This window comes from Eupeodes corollae, chromosome 1, assembly GCF_945859685.1.
Source record: "Eupeodes corollae chromosome 1, idEupCoro1.1, whole genome shotgun sequence".
NCBI classification, from domain to species: Eukaryota; Metazoa; Arthropoda; class Insecta; order Diptera; family Syrphidae; genus Eupeodes; species Eupeodes corollae.
Window position 1 is genome coordinate 137,461,251 of NC_079147.1, and position 15,576 is coordinate 137,476,826.

The 15,576-nt window shown below is 33.9% G+C and overlaps 2 protein-coding genes across 3 annotated transcripts in view; one reads left to right on the plus strand and one right to left on the minus strand.

Moving 5' to 3' along the window:
- Positions 1-6,556: 6,556 nt before the first annotated feature.
- LOC129939997 (putative nuclease HARBI1) lies at positions 6,557-8,176 on the minus strand. The gene is made up of 4 exons (XM_056048212.1): positions 7,976-8,176; positions 7,477-7,912; positions 7,255-7,399; positions 6,557-7,193 (listed from the first exon to the last, which is right to left on the minus strand). The coding sequence occupies exons 1-4, from the start codon at positions 8,095-8,097 to the stop codon at positions 6,820-6,822; spliced, it is 1,077 nt and encodes a 358-aa protein (XP_055904187.1). The 5' UTR covers positions 8,098-8,176; the 3' UTR covers positions 6,557-6,819.
- Positions 8,177-10,232: 2,056 nt separating this feature from the next.
- The window catches only part of LOC129943239 (uncharacterized), a 129,861-nt gene continuing 124,517 nt past the window's right edge, over positions 10,233-15,576 (plus strand). The window contains exon 1 of one of the 2 annotated variants that reach the window (XM_056052542.1): positions 10,233-11,087. The gene's annotated coding sequence lies outside the window, so the exon portion shown is untranslated. The remainder of the gene's footprint in view (positions 11,088-15,576) is intronic. The other variant, XM_056052543.1, reaches the window with a different exon arrangement.

Consider the following 15,576-nt stretch of genomic DNA (forward strand, 5'->3'; position numbering starts at 1 on the left):
AACTACCGAATAATTTTCGACCAAAGAAAGAACAAACGCTGAAATCAATACCCAAGGCAATAAATTCTGGAAAAATGTTCATTAAATTATGATTCGTCTCTCGCATCTCGTTCAGTGTGTGTTGCTGGTGCACAGTGCACAGCTCTCTTTCTTTTTTTGGTTCTCTTTCGAACGCCCGCAGTGACTTAAGAAGGCGAGTTGAGTTGAAGCTATGCATAAAAAGGTTTAACAACAAGTTTAACAAAAAATACAAAAACAACGTTGTATCTTATACCAGTAGTCCAGAAAATTTGTACCAAACGAGGGATGCCCTAATCTGCGGCTACACGGTTGAGGGCTTCTTTTTTCAAAATTATGACACCGACATAAAGAAAAAATGTTGTAAAGACAAGAGAAGACATCACACACAAAATAAAAAGAACATAACTTGCAGAAAGACTGCCGCTCCCGCTGAACACACCAAGCGCATATGTAGTTAGGGTATACAGTGCTTTTATCGTTGGACCTCGAATGGAAGCGTGAGGAAATCCTGGCCAACAAATCGGAGCCAACACAAAGTTGACCAGGTCAAGCGCCCCGACTGTGGTTTGAAGCTATGCTGTGTGTGCTCATCATACAGAAATATACAACACAATAAATTTATGCCGCAGCAAGATCATCAAATCGAACTCATGTTATTGTTTCTTGCTGGAATGTTGGATATGTTGTTCAGGGTTTTTCTTCGTCCTTCCGCCATTAAGCGTTGATGTTGTGAAACCCTTTCAAGACTGATCAGATGCAGTGCGAATGTGAGTGTCAAGTTTGTTTTGCAATTTAATTTCCTTAAAATAAAATTGAATGACAAACTTGTTAAGTGCTGGTACTGAAGTTAAAAGATTAATTGAAAGGTGAAAACAATGGAAACGGAGTTGTCAGTGGGTGGTCAGTTTTTATATAGCTAAATTAATTTCACGCGTTCGGTAGCTCCGCCTTTGACTTATTGAATAGAAACAACAATGGACCCTTATGAGGCAATCTTGAATGTTACCTCAAGCCTTGTGTTCACTTTAGATCACAAATATACTAAGCTCGAGCTCAATGCCCGAATAGATTTATTTTCTATTTTGTCGCCCTTCGACAGCTAACAACTGTATTGTCATTGCAATTTAGTTTGTTTTATTTCAGAATTTGTGTATAGCAGTAGTAATTTCGTTTCCGTTTTATTTGAACAAAAAAATATATTTTTGTGATCGCAGAAGATCACAATCAACAATTAAATAAAACGCATTCATGTTTTTTAAACTTAATATATTATTTATTAAATCAAAGCTTCAGATCCCTTACCACTGGTGGGGGGAAATCTTAGGCTATACGTAGAATGACAACTGTGAACTGCCATTGAATTGATCGATGAAACCCTTTTTATACTTATAAAATGTTTACTAAGCAAATCTATCTTCGACTGAAGATCGTTTGCTTTCCTTTGTCTTTTAAAATTGCTGACACAAGAATTCTTTTAGAATTATTTAAGATGCTTTGGGCACACAAGTTACTGAAGGCAAAATGTGCTGATATGATATTTATAATATCGGATATCATCATCCGCTATGAGATGAAATTATGAATCAATGTGTGAGCATTACATTTTGTTTATATAAAGATACTTTGTATCTTTCTTCATTATTATAGGGTGTTTAATAATTTTACAAAGTTATGTGAGGGTGTTCTGATAATGTAACCTAGTGTCTTTCCATTCTGTTCTTTAATTTACAAAAAAAAAATAAATATAATATTAAAAACCGCAATAAAATTTAAGTACACTTCAGTAAACTTTCTTCTCAACGCCCGAGGTTTGAAGCTACATTATACATTTTGCAAATTATTAGAGTACGCGTTTTATGACACATGATACCGTATCTTTAAGTCGGTAAAAAACCTGTCAAAAGCCCGACAGGTTTGTACAATATCAATGACAAGTTTAATTTTTTCAATATTTACTGCTCAAAATTTATGAAAAACATTTTCCGTTGAAAACAGTTTCAATTCAAAATAAATATTGTTCGAGGTTTACATTCGAAGTATACTAACTTCAACTGTCAATTGAACACCTGCGTAAATTGTACTCCAAATGAAAGAACCAACCAGTCCTCTCGCAAACTTTAAAATTTTTAGAAGGAAATTGTTGATAATTTCCCTGGCCCTAACGATCTAAACCACACTTTTACGTCAATTAAAATATACATACTTAAAACTGTGCACCAAATTCCAAAATTGTATATATAGATATTCTAGTGAGTATGTGAGATGATGATGGTGTCCCATTAAATTCATAAAAAAATGTCCACTTTTAACCACATAATCCTTTTTTATATAGCTAGCTCATAATTGCCTGATTTCTTGAAACTTGAGAAAGTTATTCCTGTACCCAAAAAGCCCCATCATTCTTGTTGTTCTGACTTCCAGCCCAATTGCAACTATAAACATACAATTTTGTGTATTAAGCTGAATCTGTATAATTTCGCTTCAGCTGATGATCGGTAAACTTAATTAAAAACTATTTATTAAACCGCAGTCACAGGGTAAAAGTTAGTGACAATTTTTCTGGTTCAATTAATCTGCTGGTTGGTGTTCCTCAAAGCTCAGTTTTGAACCCAATGCTATTTTTCATGTTCATAAATGTCTTGCCCCAAAGTTTGTCATAATATCACTTTACACCAACTATCTTCTTAACATGTTTTCAACTTGAATTAGTAGAATCCGTCTCTAGGCTCCACACTCAATAGTAACAATTGTATTGGGTGTATTTATGGTTATAGCTATCAGTAAAATGTTTGTTTTTAGTTTTGAACATATCTTACAGTTTTATTTCTTTTGAAGCAATAAGATAATTCCTAGATTCGAGTATTTTTTTCAAAAAAAAAACAATACATTTAATCCATTTTATTTGTTTTAATGATGAAATTTCATTTTACTGAACAGCTAACTGCCAAAAGCCAAAAAACATCCATTTTGTTGTGCTGTTGGTGTTCCAATTTGTTACTGTTTCAATAACATCATTACAAATGATGTGATGAAAGCAACAGTAAACAAATTGTCTGAGGCGCGAAGCCTCAAAGTTACATTTAATTTAAGGACGAAATTTACTGCTTGCTATAAACGCTCCTCAGTAAAACATTTCAGATTCCTCCTGTTTGAAATTTTATCGATGGATTTTACTGATAGCTATAACCAGCCCCTAGGTTAAATCTTTTGTCTGCCTTGACTTATGTTGATACTAAGCTGCGGCTTATTTAATCTTTGTTCGAGACGACTGACTTAATGTAGGCTTTACCGAACGTACTTTTCGGACAGAGAATGACAGCTGTCAAATTGTAAATGACACCAGATAAATAATAAATAATAATTATTTTTTTGTTTTCTCTGAGCTTCAATTACTTGTGTCTTGTGTTACTAGTGTTACTCTTTCATAAATTACAATTCTACTTGTAAGCTATTTTTATTTTTCTCTGAATTTTCTAACTTTGATACAAAAAAGATACTGACAACTTCCCGTGCCCGTCTGTCTATATTTTTACAAGTTTTACAAAATATTAATACATAACAACATTTTGTATAAAATAAAAAGTTAAATCAATCAATTCAGCTTGTCGATGAGCCAACGCGAATCCCTGACGTAGCAGGTCAATCCGCCAACACCCTAGACTTGTTTCTTACTTCCTATCCTAATAAATACACAATCAGTGTATTTGCGCTTCTAGGCACATCAGACTATTGTATCGTATCTGCAAATTTCTAATGTGGAAAAAACCCAGTTAAAGAAAAAACTCCTATAAGAACCGTTTGGCAATATGAGAAAGCCAATTGGGACGGTATCCATAAAGTTCAGACAAGCTAGAAAGACTTGTAACGGCAGTATGGCTTTCGTAGCAGTAGGTCCACTGGTGATCTCATGGTTCGTCTCTCCGAACAGTGGAACAAATCCTTACATAGTTTTGGAGAAAGTAAGATTATTGCACTTGATATTTCAAAAGCATTTTATAGAGTTTGGCAACAAACTCTCTTATCGAAAATGCGTGCTTTTGGTATTGATGAATCTCTTCTTCGTTGGATTAGAAATTACCTTTCTCAAAAATCAAATGGAGTGGCGCAACAGTCCGTTGTGAACCAGGTCCTAGTGACTTACAACTCTCAACCATTCCTGTGTGCGAGTACTGTTGTCAGGAATGGAAGGGACCTACAATTTAATGCCGAATCCGAACGGCTAGTTTGAGAAAGCACTTTTTCATGACAAGAATTACTCTTGAAGGATTTGTCAATTCCTCGCAAGAGGCAGTACCCGCGAAAATTAATTTTTTAAATTAAGCTGGCACAGGCAGGGATTGAACCCAAGACCCCTTGCATGACAGTCCAACGCACTAACCATCATGCCACGGGTACAAAATTACCTTTCTAACCGTTCAATATAAGTTGTATTTGACGGTTTCATGTCTGAAATTCAAAAAATAAATACTGGTGTCCCCCAGGGCTCCGTTTTGTCTCCGACTCTCTTCCTTATATTCATAAACGATCTTTTGTCTGTCACTTCTAATCCTTTAAAGTGTTCCGCGGACGACAATACCCTCAGCTTTTAATATTCGTTTCTAGATTAACATCCTTGTCCTTCGGATGTGGAACTTCATCGGCAGTGTATGATAAGCTCATTAAATTCTGATCTTGACAGCATTTTACAATTGGGAATCAAAAACCGTGTAGAATTTAATGCTTCGAAAACTCAATGCTGTCTCCTGTCATTAAAGCACCCCCGATGCCGCAATCCATGAGCGGCACATGCATCCAGGAAACTAATCAACTTTCAGAACTTATATCACAGATCACCTCTTATGGAATGATCACATATTCGATATTTCAACAAATGCTGCTAGGTGCTTATGATTTCTCCGACGCGTCGACGGTGCAAGAAATTTTTCACCCCTTCTAATCTGGCTGTAATTTACAAAGCCTTCATTCGTCCAAAACTTGAATATAACTCTCTGTTTGGGCAGGTGCCCCTAAAACAAGTTTAAGTATTTTGGACAGGATTCAAAAAAGAGCTTTGAAAATGATAAACGATGGACCTATAACCGAAGCAATTGCGTAACTTGAACACGGCCGCAATTTTTCATGCCTTTCGTTGTTCTACCGATATTTTTATAAACAGTGTTCTGTCGAATTAGCCAGTTGCATTCCCCCCTCAGATAATTCAGCCGTAATACTTGTACTTCTAGGAATGCACATCAGTTTAACCTTTAGCTCAATTTCGGACGTACTGTCAATTATAGAGATTCTTTTTTAACCGCACATTGAGAATGTGGAACGCCTTACCCACCTCTATTTTTCCCTATCATATTGATATCCAAAACTTTAAGACCAATGTGCATCGCTATCTTCTCTTTAATCCTTCCCTATTTTCCTAAAGCTTGCACTGTGTTTAAACTTCAAACATGTTAAGGGTATTAATATCCCTTTGAGTGCCCGTTTATTACAAAAAAAAGGTTTGAATTCAATATCTTTTTTGTTCTCAGGAAAGTTGATTCGAAAACAATTTTTGTATCAGCTTTTGTTAAATAAGTTGTCACATGAGCTTTCAAAAAAAATCAACAAAAAGTTAAAATCAATATTTTACACATGATAAAAAAAGCTTGATTTCAATTCCTACGCATCTGGAGGGTTATTATGAAAAACGATAATCGTTTTTAATACGGAGTATTTGTGAAATTCCGATTACGAAAAACGATTGCAGAAGCGCGTATTTGTAAAATTGCGATTACGAGAAACGAGAATCGTAAAAAAACGATACTCGTATTTTTATTTACGAGTGCCTTCAATCACTCGTTCAGCTTTTGTTTTGGCGGGTTAGTCAAGTGTCAAACATTATTGTGTTTTGGTTTGTTTTTCTTTTTGGTTTGTTTTCATTTTGATGAGGGAGAAAAAATGTAAGTTAAATAATAAATATAATGGTGAAAAACATAAAAATAAGATATTTCTAATATTTAGGCCTACAACGAATGCTAAACAAATGGATTTGATGGTAGCTTTCATGGAAAGTAATCCAAATATTGCTAAAAATTATTTGCCGACGAGCCAAGCTAAATCGAAAGCCAAAAATCTTTGGAATAACTTAGCTGCTAAATTAAACGCGTGTGGCCCTCCAGAAAAAACAACAGAGGGTTGGAAAAACGTGTGGAAAGATTATAGATATAATCTGAAGAGAAAAATGCGAGACAATTTGGTCCATCTCAGCGGTACAGGGGGCAAGCAGAAAAAATTGTCTGATAACGAAAAAACTATTATTTCGATCCTTGACCTAAATGAGGCCGTTTCAGGAAAACAAATAGGAAAGCAATTTGGTGATCCGAATGGAAATAGCCCAAACATTGAAGTGACGGCCGGTAGCAGCACCACTGTTAATATATTGATGGAAGATGCTGATGATCAGGATTACCTCATAACTTTAATCGAAGACCCTCAACCACAACTTGAAAACATTGAGAATGAGGAACCACAACCAAACAAGATAAAATGGAAATGAATACGAAATACTACAACCCCATTTCAAAAAATGATGAACACTCAAGTAGTAGTGAATAACTTAACTTGCATGTAAGGTTATTAAGTTTATTTATTAAGTTAATTTGTTTTAGTTTTGTGAAGTTTTTATTTTTTTTTTTAAGAAGAGTTTATTTTATGTTTATTTACTTTCTTAATTTATTTTCTTACATTAATATTTATCAATTTTGTGATCACAGATACACCTATGTACCTACTTGCATACAATGACTGAATTAAATAGTTTTATTTTGTTTACAAAACGTCTTTAATTTGGTTTCGTATTTCTGTTGCTATGTTCGAAAATTGATTCAAATCACTAGCTACAAGTTCACTCTCCTCTCCTTCCTCATTGTTTTCCATGACCGGGAAGTCTGGTACAGCAAACTTTTTGCAAATATTGTGCAAAGCAGCACAAACATTTGTAATTTGGATAGCTTTTTCGGGTGAATAATGGAGTTGCCTTGCTCCGAGAATGCTTCTGAACCTCGATTTCAAAACGCCTATCGTCCTTTCAACAATATTCCTACATTTGGAATGGATCGTGTTAAAATGTTCTTCTTGGCCACCTTCTTGTGCAGTCCTGTAGGGTGTCATCATCCACGGTTCCAATGTGTACCCAGAATCACCTACAAAAATTAAAACACATCAAACGGTTTGAATGAATTAAGCATTTATGTATGTACGTACCCAATAACCAACTTCTCCTATCACCATCATTCCATTTTTGAACAAGGTGTCTGCGATAGGCGCTTAAACTAAACACAAATGAGTCATGGGAGGCTCCTCCATACCGCGCATCAATTGCTCGTATTCTCATTTTGTAGTCACAGACCTTTGACAATTAAGAAAAATTATAATAGAAGAGAATGCTTTTGGAAAATTGTATCAATTAAAGTGGGTGGTACTTACGATCATTGCATTTATACTATGGTCACCTTTTCTATTAAAGTAAAGGTGCTCATTTAATACTGGTCTTATAATTTTAATGTGCGTACCATCTACACACCCGATAATGCCAGGAAAACTATATTTCTCATAAAAATGTTGTTTACTTGCAGTTTTTTCGTCTTCCGTCATTGCAAATGATATAAATTTTGGGCACAGAATATTTTCCATTATTGGCAATATTTTTGCTAGAGTGACCGATAAAGTTGGTTGTGCCATACTAACAAGGAAATCCTGGCCGGTTCCTCTTTGATATCCACCCTCTGCCAGAAACCGAAGTGTTGCAGCTAATTTCAATACATTTGGTATATATGTAGAATTAAAACTTGGAAGGTGTGGATCAATCTCATCCAATACATATTTAAACGCTTCCTTGTTCAGACGAAAAAGTTGCTTGAACCTTGAAAATATTTTAGGAATTTACTTAAATACAGCATGAACAAAAGGATTTTCATTTACTTACGTGGAACTTGAAAGGCTCATTGGGTCGGATGAATCTCTTAAGAGTGCCCTTGTTACACGCATTTCTCCTTCGGATTCAGATTCATCTTCGCTTTCAAGAAAGTAATCGCAATGAAAAAACATTTTACCGAACCGAAATCAAATCAAATTTAAACTTAAAACTTTTCCAACATTCACAATTTGACATTTGTAAATAGGTGTGAAGTTAGTTGCATTTAAAAAAAAATACCACTTTTCATTTTTGGCTGGCAACATTTTCTTGATTCCATTTTCGTTTCTCATAATCGCTCTTCCCCATGAGTTTCGTTTTTCTGGGTTTCGTTTTTTCTGCCGTTCGTTTCGTATTTCATAATAAGGGCCCTGTTTTTGGTCGCGATATATTTTAGTCGAAATCTTATTTTCCAACACGATCACATATTACTTGATAATATTTCAAAATGTAAGTCTTAATGAAAAGAATTTATTGTTCCATTGACTATTCTTAAAGGAGTTGTTGATTTATAAAAAGGTTAGAAATCGACAAATTTTTGAAAAGTTGTGTCCTGGTGTCCCTACGCTGAAAAGGTGTCAAAATCTAAAAGTAACACTCGAAGTGACAAATATTTTTTTCAATTAAGCTGTTTCTTGAATTTCTTTAACATTTATAACAATTTTGGACTTTTTTTGTAATTGCTATGCTTTGGTAGTAAAAAAATCATCCACTCCAATTTTTGAAAGTAAAACATTTTGAAGGTTCTTAAATGTAAAATAAAAAGTATTACTTTTAAGATATGACCGACGGAAAAATGTATCACTTACTTACGGACGTAGATACGTATAGTTACATCAAATTTAAAATAAACCATCGACAATGAATAACTCTTCGTGATGTGGAAAAGGTTAGACTATCTTCATAGATAACACCTGATGCCTTTTATTGGTTTGAAATTGTTTTAAGTATATGTATGTTTGTTTTTCTATCTCGATATCCTCAATCGCTCTACTTAACACCATAAGAAAAGAAAATAATCCAGAAATAATAAAGACCCATAATTCTTATTCCGTTTTTATTTTGATAATTATATAATTCAATTAATGTTTTATATGTAGGCATAGCGAAAAAGTTATGTGCAAACGGTCGTAATGGGTTCACATCTTTCCATATTCAAAAGTAATGTCACAATGTCAGTTATTGTGCTGACATTTTCGAACGATAATATAGCGATAGTGTCTTGAAATGTACGCGAACCGCCAACCGCATTCTAATCGTCTTCGTCTTAGTCTCATGTTGTTTTCTGCATTCTTATCCTGAGGGGGAAACTGGACACATATCTTAAAAATAAGCTTATAACTTCTTGTGAGTGGATAGGTAGGTAAGTAGGTACCTACTTTACCACATTTATCTATCACGCAAACACAAATTGACGTCATACAGCAAACAAAAATAACTGATGTGCACCGCACATGCGTGACATGCCATCCACACTATGCATCCAACTTATAACTTTAGTTTTACTATATGAAGTGTAGGTACCTTACAACGTGATGTAGTTGAACCATGGGGTAAGCATTTGCGTTTGATGGCCTGCTTGCCGGTTTATAGTCTTACCTTGGATCAACTATCAAAGCCAATTGCGTAAAATTAAATTACAAAGAATTTTACCTAAAAAGAGTGATGATGGAATTTTTATTTGACATTTCCAAATGTAAACAATCCCAAAACCGAACTCATTCCTATTGGAAACTTTCACTTTCCACTCAAATGTCAGTCAGATTTAAACAAAAACATATCCTCTTTATCTTATAAGAAATATTGTCTCTTTAAAATACAAGTGCTTCTAAAAGCTTTTCTAATAACCTCTGCAAGACCCAACCCCTTGAGAATATCAAATATAAAACAAAACAAACAATACCAAAAACAAAACTAGTTGTCTCCCTTTATCAACTGTAATAAAACAATACCGGCAACCATTTTCTTCCAATAAGCTTTGTTTCAATTCCATTTCATAGCAAGTGTCTGTATTATTTCCAACCTTCCAGTCAATTGGTTACCTCCTACAAGTAATGAGATTGGCTTCTATTCAACTCCCGCTTATGGTATACATAGGTACAACCACCAAAAACGAATCATCTTTCCTTGTCTGACAATAGCTCCTGGTACCTGGGCGATTGTTCAAACAAACACAACTAAAACATACAACAACCGGACCAGGAGGACGGACAAACAACAGGAATTGTGTAAAATGAAACTCGCCCATGGCTTGCAGGACTGGTTTTCCCATTTTAGTTCTTGTTGGATTCTCAAAGAGTTAGCCTGGCTTATAATACTAAACTATACGAGGTCCGTTGGTCATTCGCGTGTAACTAATTTTGTTTTATTTGTATATCTATTGTTGTTGTTGTTTCTAACGACTACCGAGTCCCGATCCGATTCATTCGCTTTTGCATCTGTTACAGTTATTAATAATTTATTTGTTGGCTCCCTCTAAAATATTTGTTAGTTCAAAAACAGGATACTACCAATTTCATATCTCCTGACATAAGGAGAGTTAAACGGTAACGGGATTGAATAACCGACGCGATTTAAAAATTTTAAGAAACAAAAAGGATATTTCTGCGTGACATTTGTATACGCTACGTAAAGCTGAACCGTGTTCTCTAATTCCTAAATGCAATTCGTGTTTTCTGTGTGTGAATTTGAAGTGCATGTTAAGCCTTACATTTCGAGAGGTTATAGTTTACATACACATACACGCATGGATACCTGATGCCGTTATACCTACCTAGCTGTGATGACAAAATGTCATGTCATCCGTGTTGTTAGTTTACGTTACGTGCAATATCATCAATGAGCGGCGAGAGGATCAATTGATCCTTAGATTGCGTGTCGTTTGCGTGAGTGCGTGCAATTAGTATAGAATAGTGCGGTTTATGTTCCATTGATGAGGTGTTGTTGTGTTTTGTGTGTTGTATGATTTTTTTTTGTTGTTTTGAACTTCAGTTTACCGGTATTCAATCTTAATTGGATTTTTAATCAATCTTTTTTTGTTTTGTTTTAAAAGTAATATTAATAGAGGTTAACAAAAACCAACGGTAGTGTCGATGCGAATTGAAATAAAAGAAACTATTAAGAGGTGAAGTTCAATTTGAATTAAATGTTTTGTCACATTAAAAAAAAGGATAAAACCATACAACTACCTAAATCTACCATTTAAAAAAAGATTAGGTATAAAGAAGGGAGCTCCTGTTGAGATTTTGTTTATAGAACTATAATTGGTATCTACTTAGTTATAACGTAAAGACTATACATCACTTGAGGTAAAAATTAGATAAAACGTTGTGTGTTTCATTCGTAACTATAGTTTCATTAAGCTGTATTGTAAAAGGATCTTCAGTATTCGAGTTGTGATGTACCAAAAGACCTAGAATTCAAAACAATTCTAAGTTCAATAAAAGTTGTTCAAATCTTGTAGTGCAATACCTCATTCTTAATGCAGTGAAATAAAGGGTTATACGAGTATACCTCAAAATGAAATATGGAAATGTGTTCATAGTTTCGTTTGGTGTTCTTAACATTTTTTAAAACATCTCATAAAATATCGTTACCGTGTCTTCGGTTGTACACCGCCAAGAGTCGCGAAAAAGGTGATTTTCGTTATTTTTTCCGTTTCTGTAGGTCCAATCGTATTAACTCCTTCACCAAAATTGTGGGGCTTACGATTTTCCAAAAATTAGTTTCCAATTATTTTTCCATACTGTTTCGTGATGGATTACATCAGAAATTGTGCATCGCTTACCAATTTTCCGAAATTAAATTAATACTCAAAAATATAGACAACTACTAACTAAAAAGCACTTTTTGCCAAGGGAAGATTTTGAACACCATATTAATGGGGCGTCAATTATAAAATGGTATCACTAGCTTCAAATGATGTTTCGTAATTGAGAGAAAAGATGTACTCTTTGTCACAATTTTGGTTTACGGTGTTTACACTATTTGAGGTATAGAAAATGAGATACCTATAGTCTTGAAGAAGGTGCTTTCTTGAATTTTGGCGGTTAATAACTTACACAAGATTTTATAAAACTTGTACCCGTAGCGTGATAGTTAGTGCGTTGGACTGTCATGCAAGGGGTCTTGGGTTTAATCCCTGCCTATGCCACCTAACTTTTTTCATGGATATTACCTCTTGTGAGGAATTGACAAATCCTCAAAGAGTAATTCTTGTAAGAAAAAGTGCTTTCTCAAATTAGCCGTTCGGATTCGGCATTTAGACTGTAGGTCCCTTCTATATCGGATAGCATGTCTCGCACACAGGAATGGTTGAGAGTTGTAAGTCACTAGGCCGTGGTTCTTCACGGACTATTGGGCCACCTAATTTATTTATTAAACACTTGTTGTCTTTTGTAGTCTTATGTCACTGGACTCTCAAGTAATTTTGCTGATTAATTTTACCTATTTCCATGTACCCATAAAAGCTTACGTTAAAAGTTAGAATCAAGTTATTTCTTGACGTTAAGAGTCACTATCCATTAAATATTAGGTACAGTTCGGTAGGTAGTTATTAATTTAAAGAATAGCTGTTTGATGTTTGAACTAGGATGAGATGTCACTATAATTGCAAGTTATTTATCAACATTCGCATTGATCCAACCAATTTTTTTTCCGAAAAAGTTATTAAAGTTTGTACAGGTAATCGCTTAAACTGAATTATATTCAAATTCGGCTATTGCTATTTTTTTGTTGGAGCTTCTTAATTTGAAGCAGTATTGATTGTAGTACCCGTGGTTTGATGGTCCTGGGTTCAATGTCTGCCAGTGCCACCTAATTTTTTGTCCTCTTATACGTGGAATAATCCATCCTCTAAGTGCTATTCCTTGTCATGAAGAGTGCTTTCTCAAATTATCCGTCGGATTTGGAATAACAACTGTAGGTCCCCTCCATCCCAAAATTTAACAATATTAAAAGTGCCTGCAACATATCGAAACTCTCCATTGTGTATTTTGTCTGTCTAAAATTGTTCGAATGTTTCGCAAAACCAATTTGTTGAAAGTAAACAGTAAGTAGCTAGGAGGTATAGGAACACATAATAAACGTTTTCATTTTACTGTTTTTTAAAACAATTCACTGAACACAACTCGAAATCATTAATGAACAATGAACTGTCAATTCGAATCAACTATAGAATGAATTATACATGTCAAAATACACAATTATTTGCTTTGGTAAAAATATGTTTCAAGCGGAAGATCTTTAATTTAGATTTTTTAATATTCGAAAAAAGTGCTAGATTGCACAGCTCGTCATCAAAGTTGCATATTGTAAAATTTTCGGATTCGTCCGTTCTGTTTAAGTACGTACGATTTTGTTCCGTGTAAACTTTAACCTTTTGTATCCAAAGCGCACCATTTCCATACATTTTTTGTATCGTCGTATACAAGAAAAGCGAACACAAGCTTGTACAGAATCATGTTATCCATAGATAAAACGCCGACGGCGATGTAAAAATTTAAAATAGAAATCATTTTTCACTTCTAATACTCTTAATTTTTGAAAATCTTGTATATTTTATAGTGGTTTGATGTTTACGCGTCTATAATTATGAAGACATCGGCAATTTCGGTCTACTATCTCTATCCAACTAATGTGTTAAATTTCAATATCTTTCATCTTCCTTTTATGCATATTTCAAAATGTAAAGCAGTGTAAATCACCATCAATCTTCTGTCAAGTGGTTGTTGATGTGTGACTTCAGTCGTATGTTTATGCCTTTTTACCATATCAGCGCGACTTATGGTTAAATTGTTTGGCTTCGTAAATTTCAGTGTATAGCAATGCTTTCAATTTTCTAGAAATCGTAGAAAATGCCAAAAGGTGGCTTATAATATTTCGACTTACAAGATTTGTTCGATTTTTTGCAATGAAGATATAGAGATTTGTTAAGAAGTCGCTATCTTTACTCTTAAGTATCTTGTGATTTCTTGAGATCGTCACTTAGAAAAAGTAAACAAAAGAAACAATTCCAAGTTTAGCCTAATGGTAGCAATCAACTTCGTTTCCAAAATGTCGCAGAAACTCAATCTTCAAAACGAATTCGGGTTAGAAAAACTTTTCAATTTGCAATGACATAATTATTTTATTGTTTTCTGAATTTTACCAATCTGTAACTTAAACAAAATCCAAAAAAATCAATTCATTGCTTGTTTAAAAAATGTACTACATTTCTGCTAAACTTTTCTATAGGAGCGGGTAAAATGCTTAAACGTTAAAATGATTCCAATGTGGACACTAAGAGTTAAGTGGGGTACTTTGAACACAAACTTGAATCATCTCAAAATAACACTTCAGCATTTTTTTGTATTCAATTTCTTAGTTACCATGTGTGATACCATGTTTAAAAGATCCGTCTAGTATCATTTCTCAAATTAAATAAATTAGAATTACTTATTAAAAACGATGCAAATTCAAGCAAAACATAAGAAATAGCGTAGGTCCAACTGCACTCTTGACATTAAGGCCTGTTTCACACACGTATGTTTCGACAATACTTCAATCGGTACAAAATCAATTGAAACTTTTGCCCTGAACGGAAACGGATTGTTTCCGTACACTCGATTAGAAAAAGATAGGTTAACGCCGCCGGGTAATTTCAGTTTTCAAAGTGGTACAAAATTGGTACCTTTTAGTAACAGTAAATTGCAAATATAAAGGACAACGACTATGATATAAAAAGCTTATGTATCCTGTTTTTATAACTTCACTACAATATTTAGGCACAAAATTCAAATTTCAGAAAAGTTTTCAGGTAAACTTATTAGGTCTATTCGCATACTTTCTGTACTATTCGTAAAAAGAGATATTTTAAAAAGTGGGGGTAAAATTCTCTCACCAAAAAAAAAACTACAAAAAAGTAAGCGAACGGGAAAACAACAAATTTTTAGAACAATATTAATGTCTTGTTGCTGGTCTTTGAAAATTTGTTTTTAAATTTTATAACTGATAGCAAAAGCGAGCAATTTATTTTACATATTTATTTGAATTTCTAACAAATTTGACAATTTTCACTAATCAGCCCAAAGAAATTTCTGAGCGCTTCTTTAACGAAAAATTTCGAAATTTTTGAGTACGCGAACAGGATTTGGTTAAATTTCGTATTTTTAAGTAAAATTAGACTGTTTTAGGAGGGTACGCGAACGGACCTATTATATACACTCCATAAATTCGAATATTTGATAAATATTTCACAGCATCATGATGAAATTTAAATGTCAAATGAAACTAAATTTGTAGGTATTTTAAAATATTAAATCAAAATCAAATATCAATAAATTCAGTCGTTTATAAATAATGTTTTTCAAAGAAATAAAGATTGTTTTTATACGTACATACATATATGGTTTTCAAGGATAAATAAAAGAATTAATGATAAATGCTTGCAATTATGCCTTAAAAATGTTTTCGGGCAAGTGGGCCCGAGGCTGACTCAAGTAAATTTCAGACGAAAGAAAAATTTTTAACTACTTCTTGCAGCAAGTGGGGCCGTATGTCAGCCGTATAATGCTCTGAATATTCTCTTCCAAGGTGTCAATCGTCTCGAGCTTAATTTTACACGATTTGCAAAC

Coding starts and splice junctions, on each gene's coding strand:
- LOC129939997 (XM_056048212.1), bottom strand. CDS start 8,097: ATGTTTTTTCATTGCGATTACTTTCTTGAAAGCGAAGATGAATCTGAA. Junction 7,913..7,975: donor ATGAGCCTTTCAAGTTCCAC/GTAAGTAAATGA, acceptor AATATTTTCAAG/GTTCAAGCAACTTTTTCGTC. Junction 7,194..7,254: donor TAGGAGAAGTTGGTTATTGG/GTACGTACATAC, acceptor TAATTTTTGTAG/GTGATTCTGGGTACACATTG.